The sequence below is a fragment of the Prionailurus bengalensis genome, chromosome B3 (assembly GCF_016509475.1).
Source record: "Prionailurus bengalensis isolate Pbe53 chromosome B3, Fcat_Pben_1.1_paternal_pri, whole genome shotgun sequence".
Lineage (NCBI taxonomy): Eukaryota > Metazoa > Chordata > Mammalia > Carnivora > Felidae > Prionailurus > Prionailurus bengalensis.
In genome coordinates, this window is record NC_057355.1 from 113,651,305 (window position 1) to 113,670,296 (window position 18,992).

The 18,992-nt window shown below is 33.5% G+C and overlaps 1 protein-coding gene across 14 annotated transcripts in view; it reads left to right on the top strand.

Moving 5' to 3' along the window:
• Positions 1–18,992, top strand: part of GPHN (gephyrin) — a 636,202-nt gene that overhangs the window by 466,019 nt on the left and 151,191 nt on the right. For all 14 annotated transcript variants that reach the window (XM_043556393.1, XM_043556386.1, XM_043556392.1 and 11 more), the window contains one exon: positions 14,966–15,008. In XM_043556393.1, the coding sequence (XP_043412328.1) occupies positions 14,966–15,008 (43 nt within the window). The remainder of the gene's footprint in view (positions 1–14,965; positions 15,009–18,992) is intronic.

The window sequence follows — 18,992 nt, forward strand, 5'->3', positions numbered from 1 at the left end:
TAGTTCTCATTTTTTAATGAAATATTTCCAATATACAAAAATAAATAAATAAAAAACACCCATATACTGACCACCTAGATTTAGCAAATGTTCATGTTTTACTGTAATTTCTTTAGATCTTTTAACATGTTTTTCTATTAAGGAATTGTGACAAAGCTCAAGTTCCCTTTGCATAGAATTTTCATTATATAAGAACAATACATTATATGATAGAAAATTAGAAATATATCAGAAATATATTCTTTCTACATATATGGCATATATTAACCCTGCATTGGAATGGTACTATATTTCTCATCATCCCTTTTGCTCCTGTGACAAACTGATATGTTCCTGCTTATATTTTTTTTTAAAAAACACTGATTTAGTGGCATGATTTCAGTGATTTTTGGTATGTGCTAGTGGAGAGAAAAATACACACACATACATGTACTATATGTATATGTATTGTTGGGAAGGAAAAATTTTTCTCTGACCTTCAAAGTTTCTTTTGGCTTGTCTAAGAATTAAATTGTAATGAGACAGATTAACAGGAGAAAAATTTAATTTTGTACAAAAGAGAATTTCACATACTCAAGAGGTTCAAAGTCAAGTCAGAAATGTAAAATGAGGTATTTATGCTACCCTGAGCTAAGGAATGGGATAAGGGCTTGGGCTTCAAAAGGAAGGAAGGCAATTCACGGGGCAGTAAGAAGAAAAAGAGCAGATGTTTGGTGATTAGATGTTTGTCCTGCCATAGATATAGGTCACTTAGATAAAATTTATGTAATGTAAAAACTCTCATTCTGAGAAAGACCCCCAATTTAAATTCTTCTAGGTAGTTACGGGAGAGGCAGAAGTTTCGCTTAAGCCCACTGCGTCTTGATTGCCTTCAGCTCAAAATAGTCCATGTCTAAATGGCACACTTTGAGGATATTTGTTCTAAGGATATTTGAACTCCTTCAATAAGCTGTTTATATACTAGGTATGTGTGTATATATGCATGTGTGTGTGTGTGTATGTGTATATATACATATATACATATATATACATATATACACATACACACACACACACATATGATCATTTTCCTGTTTATTTTGCTGAGACAATAAATAAACTGGACAAAAGTAGGAGCTAAATCTCAAAAACTGCTCTTACGGACCCCAACCCAAACCATAATACCATAGATCTATACTAGGAATATATAGGAAATCAAAAGGAACAAAACAGGAATGCAAAAGTAACAAAAAGAACTAACACTGAACCAAAACACCCCCCTGGCATGATTAATAACATTGTTCTGTTCCAAATGAACCCCAATGTGATTTGGACATGAGTATTGATGATTGTTAAGCATAGAAGTTTTTTATAACTCAGCTTTCTTTAGTTTGCCCATGTGATACATTTTTTTAATAAACTTTGAAAATGCTTCAACACTTCTAATTAATTATAAATCCACTGTCTGAAGAATACTAACAAGTATAGTAGCTATCACAGATTAATAACAATATGGTATCACAAGAGCTTTTGTGCAGAAATTTATAGTAAAACTTCAATCAAAAAAGTATTCTCTTTTATCGGAGATAACTTCATTGATTTTTATGAAATATCAAATTATTTTCAAAAGGCATTTTTATATACCACTTAGCTGGAACCCTAAGTCTAAACACATACCATGTCTCTTTTCATTACCAATCCTTGGCCTTTCTGACAAATTACAACACTCTTCTTTGGTCAGTTCCAGACTAAGAAGGATTGACGAGAATAGTTCCAGTAGCTGACTTTTGATAGTTGGTATCATAATCATCATAGTCATTATCATTCTCACCTCTATTATTATCATCAGAGATAACATATTTATCCTTTATTAAATGTCAGGTATAGATCAAATGTTCTACCTGCATTAGTTTGTTTATTTAATTTTCAAAATAGTCCAATGAGGTGGAAACTCAATAAAGCACAAGCCTTTGCATACTACTAGCTTTTCCCTCAATCTGGGCAGTTCTTCTCTTTGATCTTCCTCTGCGTATCTCAGATCTTAACTCAAATGACACCTATTCAGAGAAATCTTTCTTGTCCACTCTATCTAAAATAGCTTTACCCACAGGGCCCCTGGATGTCTCAGTTGGTTAAGCGTCCAACTCTTGATTTCGGCTCAGGTCATGATCTCATGTACATGAGACCAAGCCCCATATCAGTCTCTGTACTGATAGTGCAGAGTCTGCTTGGGATTTTCTCTCTCCTTCTCTCTCTGCCCCTTCCCCATTTTCTCTCTCTCATTCTTTCTCAAAACTAAATAAGTTTTCAAAAAATAAAATAAAACAGTTTTACCCTGTCAATCCCTTTACTATCTTTTATTTTCTTCATAAGCATTTATTGCTAGCTGAAACTGTCTTACTCATTTACATATTAAACAGTTTAAGTGTTTATTATCTGTCTACTCCTATTAGAATATAAGTTCCATGGTACCAAGGTCCCTGTCAATCTTATTGATGTTTTACCCCACACCTAGATCTAAGCCTGGCATTGGGTAGGTGCTCAAGAAGTATTCTTTCAGTAAATGAATGTTATCATTATCCTGATTTTTGTAACATGTGAAAACCAATGCTTAAACAGTTGAGTAATTTATCCAAGGTCTGTAGTTAGCACAATTTTATATTTTTTGTCTACTTAAAGAAGGATTCATTGCATATGCAAGTCTCTAACTTTAGCAGATCAAATTAGCACATGTTCCTGGACCTACAGCTATCAAGCTTAATTTGAAATAAAGATTGGCACACATCTAAAATAATCTTGCCTATCTTCTTCATCCTGAGAATGAGTTAAATAAATGTGAACTTACACTAGTATGAGGGAGTAGAACCAGGAATGTATATAGAGCAAATGCAAATTTTGCAAGGTAATTAAAGTGGGCTGGAATACCTCAAAATACTGATAAACCTAAATTTAACAATGTTCTAAGAATATCCCTTTTTCTTCAAAAATTTTTACACATGGCTATTTAGCTTTTTCTATTTAAAAAAGTCTAAAAGGAAACTTCAATCAGAAAATATAATGCTTAATTACATAGTAATTCATGGCCAATATATTTACATTGAATTTCTTTTATTTTAATGGGTTGTTTTCTTTCCCTCAAGAATTTTTCATGATTGAATCTTGACCAAATAAAGTTCGTTTTCAAGCTGAGTTTTCACTAAACGGATAAAAAAGAAACTACAAAAAATTTTTGTGTATTAAGCCTTGGAAATTATATTTTAAATCAGACGCTTAAAAGATATAATGTATATCTCATGTAAATTTATTCCATTTTTAATACGGTAAACCACTATTTTAATATTATAGTCAAGACAAAATTTACAGTCCATTTGAAAGTGACTACAGAAGGTATTTCATACAATCTTAAAAACCAAAGGTATACACTAGGGAACAAACTCAAAAATAAGCTAGAATTCAGTTAATAGACAAATTCTATTAATAGGTACTCCCAAGCCATAAATTTCTCAGGTAAAATTGTGAAAGACTTTGAAATAGACAAGACTTATTTTTGGCTGTCTTGTCTAGGGTACCCTTCTGGATCGTCTTCTCCCTTCTTTGAGCTATTGTACAACACTAAATTGTAATATGTAAATAGTCATGGAAGTTATTCTAATCCATAGGAATAAACATCGTGTGTATTTGGAGATGCAAATGATTTTTGTTCAATTGATCTGAAAGTTCATGTCAACATTCCTGATGGCCCATGTGTGTGAGGTATTTTTAATTCTTTTTTGAACCAATGGGAACATTTTTCTGGTTCTCTTACTAACACTTAGATAGAAATCTTTGACATATGTTCATTTTATATTTGTATGAGAGTCACGAGTTTACCTTTTTTTTAAAAAAATTAACTTCTAACACAGTTATCCCTTCTTTATAAGCTAAATATTTAATTTTAATGGCAATGGATTTTCTGCTTTTCCATTTGATTTAGCCCAGACATCCAAAACTTGAGAATTCAGAGAAAATGCAAAGGGTATGTGTAATGGAAGCAAGAGTCTAATAATATCAAACGACATCTGTAAACTGTTTATTACTTGGTTAGGTCATAACAGACTTGATTAACATAGTATATACCACACATGGTTACAGTATAAGGCTTTAGAAAATTTAGTTCTTATCTCCAGTCCTCAAAGGAACATCCTAAACATTTTCTAACCCACTGCTGTTTTACTAATATAGTATAGAAATGTCTTTGCCTTTGTATATCTTCCATGTGCCTTATGTGTACTAGTTAAACATTTAGAAAAATAAAAACTGCAGTACCACAGCCTTTGAGAAAGGAAAACTATGTAGCCAATTCTTATATGGTGTATTATACTCAGTAGAAGCAGGAGTAGTTGTCGTTTTTTAATGAATAAGTAAATGATATGACATAACATTTAAGAATGTGTTAGGGGAAGAAAATAATTTTCCATCTACCTTTCTGAGTCCTTGGCTAAGACCTTTTGTAACAAAAGACAGATTAACAAGAGATAAACAAAAAGAAGTTTATTAAAATGTATACCTCATATATATCTGAGAGTAACTCCCCAAGATAGCCTAAACCACCAACTTAAATACCATCTTTAGCCAAAGACAAAATTAAGTGGAGGCAGAGAGGCCAGTTATGGGGAGGTTACCAGAAAAAAAACACAGTAAATAAGAGTAAGGTTTATTAAACAGATTTGTATCTATGTCGTTTCCATTGATAATATTCTCTTCAGGTACAGAGAGGGAGACAATCTTATATATTTCTTTTATAAATATGAATTTCCTTTACCAAAGGGTAACTTCCACTTTCTTTTCAGAACTTCTTGTGTCTAGTGTTTCTCAAAATAATCAGCTCAAAAAATCTTTATACCAAAAAGGTACATTTTGGAGGGGCATATTCTGCTCCTCCTTATGTGCCACCCCAAAATATAGCATATTGATTATTTTGAGTTAAAGTAACTTAAGAAACAGCCAGTTCAAGAAGGATACTCTAACCCTCCTTTGTCCCCCTGAAAGCAGAAATAAATCTCCCATGTGAAAGGACCCTCCCTGTACTGGAAGTGTTGAAGGCATCCTTATCACCAGAAATAGGGAATTTAGCTCCAAGAAAGCTATATAAACAAACCTTGTTACTTCACTAATTTACTACCCTAACCCCAAACCCCTTTGTCCTGTCAATTCTTCACAGATTTATTCTTTCTCTATCTCAAAGGTACAAAAGCTGATTGTTTTGGTCACTTCTTTGAGCCTTATGTCTCTGGGGCTTCTGTACATACAAAATTAAATTTGTTTTTCTCCTGTTAATCTGTCTTATGCCAATTTAATTATTACACCTGCCAAAGAACCTAGAAAAGAAGGGAAAACGTTTCCTTGCCTACAGCATATTCTGCTATCCTTAAGTGAAAACCAAGGAGAATATTAAATCTAGTTAAAAACTCCGTATTCTTAAAACTCATGTTTAATGAAAGCCAATGTGACTTTCTTCCAGAAGTGCCAGAAAATGATAATAATTACAAATGCTTAATAATTCAGAGTTTTATATTATTAACTATATTCGTCTTTTAGGCTCTGGTTCATAAACCCATAAAGCTCATGGTTTTTTTTTTTAAACTTTCTATTCAGATACTTGAAGTAATCTTACTTGATCTTATTTTTGAGAGCAACTGTTGTTGCTCTTGTTAGCAAAAGAAATTAGCTAACATTCTGAATTACAGGTCCAGAGTATCATCCAAACAATAGTAACAACAAACACAGTAATAACTAACACCTATATACCATTCACACTGAGCCAGATACTCTTCTACTCAAACACTTGACACATATTGTCTCACTTTCTTCATAAAAATCCTATGAGATAGGTATTGCTGTTATTTTATATATTAGAAAACAAAGACCTGAAAGAGATTGTAACTTACCTACTGTTATACAACTAATAATGGTAGAGCCAAGATTCAAATCCAGGCAGGCTGTCTCCAGAGTGCTACTCCCCAAACTGCCTTTCACCATACCAGTTTTCCTTCACTCCTGCATCCACCTGCCTATTCTGAGTGGTTCTTATTGCTACGAGAAATAGTCAAGAGCAAAAGACAATGAAAATTCAAGGTCTGATTAGGAATGCACTGATTGCCACTGGTAGGCTAGAAAGATAGGGTCATTTACTGGTGTACAGAGAAATGAATTGGGAAGTCAGGAAGGCTAAGTTTCATTACTACTTTACTGTTTGATCTAAAGCCAGTAACAACCCCTGCTTTGTCATCTCTAGAGTGAAGACAAGTTACACTATAAAGTAATTAATTATTCATCTAAAGATTGAGAAATGGTGTCAAGAATAATCTGAAATCCCTACCAGTCAAAAACTAGTTTATTCAGTTTAGTCTGAATATATATATTCAGATGATTAGATAGTATATATCCCTTATATTTATCTAATTCAACGTCAAAATTCTCAGAACAAACATCAACTCAAAAATATTGTTGGTACCAAAGAGAGACCAGCCTGAGATTTACAATTTTCTTAAAATCATTGTGAGTGACTCAATTTAAAATTAAAGCTTTATTGATAATACATTAAGGATATTCACCATTGATATCTGAATTTGTATTCTGTTGAGTTATGGTGATAACCAGTTCTGTTCTTAGTTATGTTCTGCATATCATACTATTCTCTTTGATAATAAGGAACTCACCAAGTTACCTATAAAGCAGCATAAATAGGCTTTTGATTTTAAGTGTTAATTATAATTCATTTCACCAACTGTGTAACCTGCTATAGTTCCAGCTTCTTTTAGAAGAAGTCAATACTGAAAAAGAAAAATTCTTCACATTTACCTAGAAATTAAGAAAGCTCAATGGAATTTAAGATAATAATAATTCATGTAACAGTGGGGAAACAGTTACAAATAGTCCTCTGGAGAAGATTGTAAAATTGTATTGCTTACAGATACTGTGTGCCTGAAAAGGCTTATGTTATACATAGATAATAGCTTTGTTGCTCTTATCTGTGTTCACCACATGACTAAAAGTTCAAAAAATAATTAGTTGTGGATAAATACGTGTGTGTGTGTGTGTGTGTGTGTGTGTGTGTGTGTGGAAGTTCACGTTTTGTTAGGGAGTTTTAAATGTGATGACTTTTAATGATTATTCCATGTAATTAAATATCTAAACCAATGGGAAAAGAGCAAGTGAAGCAGAAACTTTTTATAAGCCTGAGCTCATAACTTTTTGATAACCATATTTCTTTTTGTTTCTTAGATGGGCTATTAAATGGGCAATTGGTTAATTTCATTACCAATTTTATATAATTGTTCTCAAAAAAAGAAAAACTTCTTTTATATATGATTTGCCAAAGAGCAGCAGATGGATGTAGGAGAGATTTCTTAGAGCAACAAAATCCTAGAGATAAAAGGAAGCTTGGAAATTGTCTATTTCAAAATTTTTTAACCTTTTCTCTCCTATGGAGCCATTTGGAAATCTGGTAAAGCCTACAGACTTCTTTTCAGAAAGTACTTTTAAATATATAAAATAAAATATGTACAATTACAAAGACTAATGAAATTAAAATCATAGAAATATCTATAAAAAATTGTGTAATAATACTGCCTCTTTCAAAATGCACTAAATAACAAAATCTAGCAGCAGTCATTACACTACTGTAATTTGAAATCTTGGTCAATATGAACAATATTTTAAGACATCCATAATAATTTGAAGTAATAGATCCTGCTAATATTACTGTGGTTTGTCTCCTAAGCTCATAATGAAAGAAATTAATAAAATTTAATTAGGTTGGTGAATATAAAAATTTTAATTTTTTTCTCCATCCCAGTAAATGAACTCCTTACTTTTATCCACAGGTTCTCTCAAGGGCTCCTATCATCCTCAGTTGAAACCCCTGGAAACATTCTCATTTTGCAGATGAGGGAACTAAGTCCCATAGAATTAAGATAGCTTGAGTAAAATCATACAGCACAGCATTAGATTAATCCTTGCAAAGGTAACTTCAGACTTTAACTCAGCCTTTTTCTGAAATTTTAGTCTAGAAATTGGCAATTATAGTCTGTCATTTGTCACTGACTCATGGCATGATATGGAGCAAATTCTTTATTGTCGTTGTATCTCAGATTCTACCTAAGTAAATGTAAGTGACTTGAAATCTACATAAGGATAATAATGATGACTTACACTTGTATTGTTCTTTTTCATTTATAATAGTTTTCACTTTCACAAACAATATCCTACTTAATTTTCCCCATTTTATGGATAAGAAAATTAAAACTCCAAGATGTTAAATGTCATGTCTGAGGTCACACAGCTAAGAATAGAAAAAACCAACATCAGAAACCATACCACTAGACTCCAGAGTATCATGCTGCCTTTCATGTCATAAAGCAAAACTCTGAGTTCCTCAGTTGAATATGTGTTGTGGTAATATAAATCTAATTAAATACAAATGAATTGTCATTAGGTTCAGATAAGCCAAATACTTGTACCCTTATTTATCCAGATAAAGTGATGAATGAATGGAACTATGGAAAGAGCTTTTCTAAACCAATTCTCCATTTTTGATATAAGAATTGAGATGGTAAAGAAATAGAATTTTAAAAGTCTGAGATTGTAGAGTTGTTGGCTTAATGTTGTTTAAATCAAACCTTTCTTTCCTTCTGTTTCTGGGTAGGCTGAAGAGGCAAGTAATCTAAGTACATGCCAATGAGGTCCTTTTCTCTGTCCTCTTAAGTTTTATTTTTATGAGTAAATGGTATTCAAAGAAGTTTGTTCTTTCAGAGGCAAACTGCTCTTAAATAAGTTAAGTAGGATAGAAAAGTCAAAGTCAAAGAGCCAAACTACATCAAACATCTCTATCATCGCTGTCATTCTAGTGACCTCACCATAGGAGATATAGAATGCCCTTTTCTCTTAGAAAATAAGGAGTCTGCTTAACCTGACCTAAAATTTTTGGTGTAGAATAACCGTTATTGGACTCCAAATGTCACTGTTTGATTAACCTTAAATAATATTAATAATGTGTTTTCCAAATTCTGAAGATCATTCTGTAGGGAACTCAGATATGTCCTAGCTATAATCCACATGCTTTTTTATATTACATTTCTTAATATGAGCCCACCCAGCTAAGTAAAAATCATTCTTAAGATAGTACAGGAGTGACTGTGATCATACTTGTACTATAAAAAATAAATTTTAATGTGCTGAATTTGAAAAAAAAACTATGATTACTACAAAATAAACATTAAGAATTAGCAAATGTTTACTCTGTACGGAGCACTATATTTGACATAGTAGGAAATATAAAGAGAATTAAAGCCATATCCTTTCCCTCCAAGAACCTGTAGTACATTTGGGGACCCACATCAATAATTGGAATATAAATAACTATGGTAACTCATAATATAAGTTCAGATAAGAGGCTTTAAGAATTTAGGTAAACCTAAAACTAGAATCTGGTGATTGATGGTTGTGCAACCATGGGGATTTATTACAATTCATCAAACTATATACGTAAGGTGGGTGAATTTTATGGTAGGTAAATTGTATTTCAATAAAGAAATTAAAAGAGTTTAGGGTGGGACACTTAGCTGGCTCAGTAGGTAGAGCATATGACTCTTGATCTCTGGGTCTTGAGCTCAAACCCCACATTGGATGTGGAGCCTACTTAAAAATAAATAAAAATTTGAAAAGAAAGAACTTAGGGAAAGAAGAAATAACTTCTGATTAAGGAACTTTTGGAATAGTTTTTGCAGCTGGCACATTTTAAGCTAGATCTTAAAGGACAAGTAGTATTTGGATCAGAAAATAAGCAAAAGGTATTCCAGACAGAATAAATAGCTCATTTAGTCTAAAAGCTCAAGAGTACAGGAAATATTCTAGAGGAGCTAGTTCAGACTTTCCTGCAAGCCTTAGATTTTATATATTCTTTATAAAAGTTTTATATATAACTTATATATATAAAACTTGCTTTCCTACCAATATGTATGGCTATATGGCTATGACATTTCCAAAGTTTTGGTCAATCTCTCTTGGAAAGCGTATAACTGTACATGGGTTTTATTTCTTTTGGGGGTTCAGAAAGAAGACTTTGCCTCCATTTTAGCTAATGATCAAGTTACAATGAGGAGGATATAATTATAATTATTTTACAACTGTCAGTTCCTCCACTGATCATAACATCATAACTGACATTTGTTTCTATCTTTATAGCTTAAAATCCTTGATACATGTCTTATTTCCTTTGAGCCCTTTAACAATCTTTATTTCCCCTGTAAGGAAATGGAGATTCAAGGAGGGCCTAGAGCCTAAAATAATAAAGACATGCTAAAGGGAAGGTCAGGATATTCTGGCTTGCTAAGAATAGATGAGGGAGAGGAAATGGTAATATAAGTAAATAATCTTTGCATTATTAATAATCTAACTAAATTTCATGTCACATATGAATAAAAAAATAGATGACGTTAACTACTATTATCAATAATAGGAAAGCAAAGTTGAAGTTTTTTCTAAGGAGCTGATATACCCTATTGACAGGAACAACCCATGTTAAAATAAGTTTTGACAGTAGAGAAGAGTACATAGGAAATTTAGTAACCGTTTCTAAATAGGTAGTCTTTGTTGTGGTTTGTCTTTTAAAATGTAAGAAGATTAAAATTTAAATTATCTTTCTACACCATTGCCATAGAATTTCTCAAATTATATAAGCAAGCAGATATACAGAAGCTTAATTTCTAATTTAAAATGTGACTGCTGGCCAGTAAAATGATGCTAAAAATAGAAAGATAGGGCTTTCTTAATGTCCATCAAAGACAACTTCTTTAGTTCTCGACTTTGACCCCATATGACCAACCGCTCAGAATTTTTCAGTATGAACCATATTGTATAGATTTATTCCTAATATTTGCAAGGAGAAAGAATACATATTAGCCTGGTGAGCAGCAAAATTGAGGCAGTTTTTATGTAACCTGAGTTGTGCTAACCTGCAATCAAATGTAATCTCCATTTTAATATTTATACATCTTTATATTGTTATGAATCTATTCTTAACATGGGCTTTATTTTATTTGTTTCTCTCCTCCCTCACTTCTGTGAAATGCAGAAGGGAAAGGATGTTTGTTATTCACACATTGTACCCCACTAACCGGTGTTACACATCTGGCTTCCACTGGAGAGCCCCTGACATCGCAGGGAACGGTGATCAAAATTCCACACACTAGCTTCAAGCTGGGGGCTCATAGCTACTGCAGCATTGAAGGGGGTCTTTTCCTGGCTTCTTTAAAATAAGCATGGTGATGGGATGGTTTAAGGGAAGAACACCTCTCAAATCACATGACCACTGCTGTGCTTCCGTGTGTCCTGCTTTCTTCATAACAGCTTGGCACTACATTTTTTCCCTGTATCTTAATGGTTTTGTGTGTGTACGAGTGGGATGGGGTGGGGAGACTTGTCAGTGGATGGTTATACATTATGCATGCATCTTTCAGTGTTAGAGTGATGTGCCTTCCCTTATGTGTCACAGATTATAGTCTCACAGATTAAATATTCTGTGTTCCTGAGAGATTGGACTGTCTCTCTTATTGGTGTGAGATTCATGTGTTTTGATGTTTACCCCCTCAATTGTTCTTCATGCTGCATTAAACATAAGTTGAAATGTTCTCCCATAAGAGTTAGCTTTTCATGTTGGGCTGAAAAAGTCTTCATTTCTGTGTAGCAATTCATGTTATTATAACCTATGGCTTTCAATTGTACCTCCCATAATGAAGAGCTGACTTTAAACACTGTGCTATTCTTGTTATGACCTAAGCATAAGGTAAGTCACTTCTCTAACTGTATTTAAAGATTGTGGTTGTTTGTTAAAATTTTCTCAGCTTTGTTTAAAGCATTTTCACTTTTTTTCTTTACCATTATTACATGCTCTCCCCCCTTTTGTTTTCTGTTTCATGGCTTAAGATTTCTTACTGTACAATGTGATCTTCAGCAAAAATTATATTATACATGTAAACACATGTTGAAATGAATTAAATGAATTATTTGATGTCTGAAAGCAGTCTTGATTAGTAAATGAATACCTATGTTTTCAGTAAGTCTCTTGTGTTTTTCTTTTCCTCCATTGACTGTAATATAATAAATGCTGTTTCTAGACATTATTTTAGTTTAATTCCAGTTCAAAGGGGGTTAATTTTCAACACCATAAAGTTAGATGTTAATTGTAATAAAATAACATAATCCAATAAAATAAAGTAATAGATAATCGAACACCATACCTTTCATTTTTAATCCCCAGTAAATTTGGTATTAGGTCAAAATGTCAATTTTATTTTGTTTTTCAGACTTCCCTTTGTTTTTTGTTTTTTGTTTTTCCATTGAATAAAAAGCCAGTGTAAGATTTTTAAAAAAAAAAGTGAACTGTAAAACTTGGGACAAACCTGTGCTACCTTCTTTCTAATCCATATATATGAGAATAAGAACAGTAATTGTTTCTTGATTTTATTTTTTCAAGTAAATCCCATTACACTGTGAGTTAGGTAAAAATCTTCATATTGGGATTTTATAAAATTAGGTAAATATTGTAAAGGTGACCAGTTTCATGGTATAAGAGAGAGGGGCATCACTTTTGCATATATATTTTTAATATCTTAAAATTATTTTTCTCATTTTTTAATATATACTCAAGATCACCAAAGTAAAGAAGTTCATGTAATCATTGATTTTAAGTGATTTTCCTCAAATCTAGGTCAAATAGCCAGTGTAATGTAAATGAGAAAACATTGGTTACACTGCTGTTGGCAATTTGTGAACCAAAATGAATACTCACATTCCAGAAACTGAATTATTTTTTATCACCCAAATTTCTGCAAAATATATAGTTACGAACTCAGGTGCCACAAAACAAGACTTTGGGTTTCATTATTAAATTCATGCTATGAACATTTTTTTAAATTTTTTAGCCACCTAAAGTAGGAAGAGGGTTTTTTGTTGTTGTTGCTGTTTTGGTTTGGTTCAGCTTTTTGGTAAAGCTAGCTAGTTTTTCACCACCATTTCCATTTAGACATTATCTAAATCTGTTGAAACATTTGACGAGACAATTTGAACTACTCATCTGAAATGCTCTGTTCATTATAAATCTCTTGTTTCTATCCACACACTAGCTCCACTCTAAATTGGAAGGGCTTAAAGATGAACTCTGGAGGAATAGAGGCTACGACTTAAGAGTAACTATTACTGATCAAAGGAGCTGCTTTCCATTCGCAAACATTGCTTTGCGCTATGGGTTTGGGCTCCTTCTGTTTCTACATCTTGTTGAAGACTTTCTTGACTTCCATTTGACTTCCTTGAACTCTGTTTTTGTCTTTCAGCATTATCCCCTTTTTTTTCCTTCTCTCTCCCAGATTTTTCTCTCACTCTATTAGCTTTCTCTTGTGTTCCCTGAACTGCTTTTAAAAATGTAGTTTAACTCTTTATTAAGCTTGTCTATTAATTTGTCTGTTAGTGTTTGTTTCTTTTCTCCTTTAAGGCTGTAGTGGTATAGTTACACCTATTTTCATTCCATGGTGTACAAACTTGCTTGTTTATTTTGCAGCAAGTTCATTAGAGATTCTTACTCTCTTAGTATGAATTTTCAATAAGAAATAGCAGAACATTTTGCATTCACATATTCGCTCCTTCTATAAACCCATACTTTCTTTTCTCTTGTCTAGACTTATTTCCCCAGACCTCTCTTTCTTCTTTTTCTTTTTCTCACTCTCATGTCTTTCTCCCTGTATTTTTGTTTTAAGTAGTCATTAATTATTTTCCTTTCCCATTTGGTCCATAATTGTTTTTCAATAGAACTTCTGAGTAAAAGAATGTAAGAATATTATCTCCCAGATTAGCTTCTTCATTCTAGTGTAGCTTATAACTAACTAAACAATCTGGGCCAAAAGGGAATAACTTTAACATCTGGAATTATTTTCCCTTTTTTCCCCTTTTTTTGGTGTGTGTGTGTGTGTGGGTTTTTCTTGTGTGTATGTTTGTGATTTTTTTTATTGTTGTTGTTTCTTTAAACATTAACAATTGTTCTTTTCAGGGAAGGACAACCATAACCCACCCTAAGTTGCAACATTTCTTTCATAAGTTGTTTCATTACAATAGTAGATTGTGTTAAGCAATAGAAATTAATTTGTTGTATATATATACATTTGGGGCAAGCTGCTGGGGAGTGGGAAAAAAGAGGTGTGCAGTTTAAATACAGTTTCCTCAGATATTAACAAACATGTATGCCATCCAATGTGGCTTTTGAATTCACCACTTTTGTAACATTTAAAAGAATGTTCTGCTTGGACATCAACTTTTTGCATCAAAGCATAAGGGTTTCTGATTGATAAACTTTATTCACACCTAAGAACTGGTAAATAAATGAGTTCAGTTTTATTGATTCCCAACAAAGGCATCTTTCATAGCCAATATTATAACCAATTATTATAATCAGTAAGTAACAAAAGTCATTGGAATCACACATTAATATTATATATGAGGATTTTTCTGTTTTCCCCTTATCAATGTGTACAACTAAAATTACTACAATGGAATATTTTATTACAACTTTATTACCTGGATTGCATTATTAGTCTAGTCAAGAGTTATCACAGTGCCTTAAGATTAGGGGTCTGTATTCACACCTGAATATGTTGTAACATTTTTTTCCATATACTAATTTCAGTACACATCAATAAAAAATTGCCTTTGGTTTTGCCTCTGTGCCATTTATAATGTTGTACCCCCAGTTTTTTTCAGAAGTCTGCTCTTTCTTTACAGTAAGAAAAAGACAAAAAATAGGTAACAAATGTAATATATTTTTACTACTATGTTTTGATATCTGAGATATATTGAGCCTTTGCTCCTAAACCTCAGGAGCTTGCCCATTAAGTATGCATACATATCTGGCTATCTGTGTTTTGAGCCCTAAATTACTGAGTTTATGCTCTCTTTGCAGGTCCAGTCCAGGTGCAGCAGCAAGGAGAACATTCTCAGAGCCAGTAAGTATGCCATCATTTCAGATGGACTATAAGCCTGTGGTTCAACAGGAAGGAGAGCTTAAAAATATTTTGGTGAAAGAATGAAAAAGAGCATTTTGGGTCAGTTTATATAAATTTTAGGGTTTTTACCTCTTAATAATATTATCAATATGCTAATGAATATTGCCTTCATTCCAGTTATTTCTGGAAGCCTACACCAGAATTTTGATAGCACTTATAACTAAGATTGTAATGAGTTCCTCAATGATTCTGTGATTAGAACCCTCTTTAACTGCCCCACTGCCAAAAATCATTTGAAAATAGACTAACTGAAAATAATATAAATCCACTATAAGCATCTAACTTTAAAAAAAAAAAGTGACTCTTAAGAGGAGTTGTAATCATCTTGTAAATACAAATTCATTCCTGAAATATCCTATTTTCACAAACAGCATGTTTTCAAACATAGTGCCATGAAACAAGGATGAAGAAACCTTAATTTTATTTTTTTTGTTTGATCACTAATAACATTAACTTGGAAGTCCTTTAACTTTGTGTATTATTCATGTTTCTATCTTATAAAAAGGAACTGTAAATAGCTTTTCCTTACCTGTATCCTTGAAATGATATAACATGGGAGGTTGTGCCTTAAAAGTTTGGGGATCCTAAGAGAAAAGTACTATATAAATGCTAATAATTTAATATTGTTCTCTGTCACTTAAAATTAATGACATCATCCTATCTTCTCCCTGATCTTTATCAAGAAATGAAGTTCAGGTGGGCCATACGTAACTAAATGGGTCTCTTGCATACCTACATCACTGGGAATTTTAGTAAACAGGATGATTTTCCAGTAGAATATCTGTATTTTTTTTAACTGTTACAAAAGTAATTGGAGAACTTCAAATAGATACAAATGCATGTTTTGTTTTATTTTCTTTAGTGTAAATTTTTCCCATTTCTGTGTTGTGAATCTGTTATGTTAGCTTGAAACCCTTGAGTTGGTAAGCAAGCACACTGCAATTACTTGCCCAGGACTTTTATATTAAAGTTGTATAAAAATAAATTGAAGCAAACAGATTTTACTGGTATACCACTGTAAGTTTCCACAACATTTGACAGACAAGTGACTTGAGGGAGGCTCTTCAATATAAGAAATGTAACATTCTGTAATCCCTTGCTAAGACCTAAGGTTGAGAGAAATCTGAGTCAGGGGAGTGATGATATAATGTTCACTAACATAAAACTATGCAGATAAGTGAGCTTTTAAAATGACATTTATGATGATTACTGTATGATTTCTATTTATTGTTGATCCCAAGATGATGATGGATCATTGATAGTGATTATGATGGTTAGGAACAAAAATAATTTCTTACTGACAACAGATTTCTTTGAATCTTCTTACACCTTTATCATGGATTTTTGTGTTGTTAGAACGTCTTTCATTTCAGTTATGTTCTTATAGACTATTAATCACTTTGGATGGATGTCACAGTGGTCCAGGTTTTCCTGATCATGTTTTCTTAGGATGTCATAGTCATGTACATGGTCCATATAGCCATTTAGATCCATATAGAGAGCCCATCCAACATTGTAACCTATCTATAAGTTTAAGGTCTTTCCTTTCAACACCACTTTGGTAACTCGTAGTCACGCTCATAGCCACACCCAAGGCTCTTTCATCACCATGAGCTGTTCTACCTCTGAACTTTTTTTTTTAATTTTTTTAAAATTTTTTAACGTTTATTCATTTTTTGATAGAGAAAGACAGAGTGTGAGTGGGGGAGGGGCGGAGAGAGAGGAAGACACAAAATCCGAAGTAGGCTCCAGGCTCTGAACTGACAGCACAGAGCCCGACACAGCACTCAAACCCACGGACCATGAGATCATGACCTGAGCTGAAGTCGGACACTTAACCGACTGAGCCACCCAGGCACCCCCTCTACCTCTGAACTTCTTAACTTCAATATCTAATTGCTTATTTAGTCTGCTTTAATCACCCTTAGTTTCATCCTTTGCCTTGTACTACTATATTGCAGTCATATAGACCTAATTAGCAGTTCCTCATTCTCCCACTGCTGTGTTCTGCCTCTATTCTTTTAGGAGTACTCTTTCCCCCACTGCATAAAGTATCCATTCCTCTTGTTTTCCTGGGAAATATTTTTTTTTAGATTTATTTATTTATTTTGAGAGGGGAGCACAAGAAAGGGAGGGGCAGAGAGCTAGGATGAGTGAGAATCCCAAGGGAGAATCCCCAGCTAACAGCACAGAGCCTGATTACCAGCCCCACAGGGCTCAGTCCCACGAACTGCAAGATCATGACCCTAGCCAAAATCAAGAGTGAGACACTTAACCAACTGATCCACCCAGGCGTCCCCTAGAAAACTCTTATTTATCCTTCAAGACTCCATTCAAGTGTGAGCTCCTCAGAGTTCTCTCTCAGCAAGGTAACTATCATTGTTTTTTCATTTATTTACTGAGTTGCCTATTCTCATGGAAAACATTTCCAAAATATAGTCAAGGTGAAGAAAACTATACAAGTATACCTCAGAGATATTACAGATTTGGTCCCAGACCACTTACAATAAAGTGAATATCGCAAAAAAGCAAGTCACATGTATTTTTTTGTTTCCCAATGCATAAAAAGTTATGTTTACACTATACTGTAGTCTAGTAAATATGCAGTAGCCTTACATATAAAAAAATGTATACACCTTAATTTAAAAATATCAGGGCGCCTGGGTGGTGCAGTCGGTTAAGCGTCCGACTTCAGCCAGGTCACGATCTCGCGGTCCGTGAGTTCGAGCCCCGCGTCAGGCTCTGGGCTGATGGCTCGGAGCCTGGAGCCTGTTTCCGATTCTGTGTCTCCCTCTCTCTCTGCCCCTCCCCCGTTCATGCTCTGTCTCTCTCTATCCCAAAAATAAATAAAAAACGTTGAAAAAAAAATTTAAAAATACCTTATTGCTTGGCTCAGACGGTTGAGCGTCCGACTTCAGCTCAGGTCACGATCTCATGGTCCGTGAGTTCGAGCCCCGGGTCAGGCTCTGGGCTGATGGCTCAGAGCCTGGAGCCTGCTTCGGATTCTGTGTCTCCCTCTCTCTCTGCCCCTCCCCCATTCATGTTCTGTCTCTCTCTGTCTCAAAAAATAAATAAACATTAAAAAAATTAAAAAATAAAATAAAATAAAAATACCTTATTGCTAAAAAATGCTAACCATTCTCTGAAATTTCCATGAGTTTTAATCACTGATCACAGATCACCATAACAAATATAATAATGATGAAAAAGTGTGAAATATTGAGAGAATTGCCAAAGTGTAACACAGAGACATGAAGTGAGCAAATGTTGGAAAAATGGCACCAATAGACTTGCTTGATGCAGGGTTGCCATATACCTTCAACTTGTTAAAACCAAAAATAAAATAAAACAAAACACAGTATCTGAAAGCACCTTAATGTGAAATACAATAAAACAAGATATGCCTGTAATCAACTTCTTTGTTAGCATACATAGAAATTTGTCAAAACAAAACATCATCAACAGATCCTAGAAAAAAGAACGGAGTTATAACTTAACTTCTAAGATTAAAACTTGGAGTTTTTCTAGAATTACCCAAGGAGGAGTTAACGTTGGTAATGTTTTTCTAAGTAAGAACTTTCCTTTGGCGCCTCAAAAATGTCATCAAAACAACCTGTTGATAATAAACCTGAGTTTATTCTTCCTGTGGTCTTTTAAGGTTTGCAGCCTAATTCCACCTTGATGGGAGTGTCCACACACACACACACACAACACCAAGCACTTTTCAGACACCAGCAGGATGTCCAAGAATTCAACTCAATTCTGACACCATCTACCCAAAAATAGAATCATATTCCACAGGTTAAGGATTCAGTCCTAGAAGACTGCTGTCCATATTCCACTTCAGATGCCATTTTCAAGCCCCAGGCTGTTACCTGTGCTTCTGACCAACTGGCTATAGATTGAAAGTTCCAGTGACCTCCT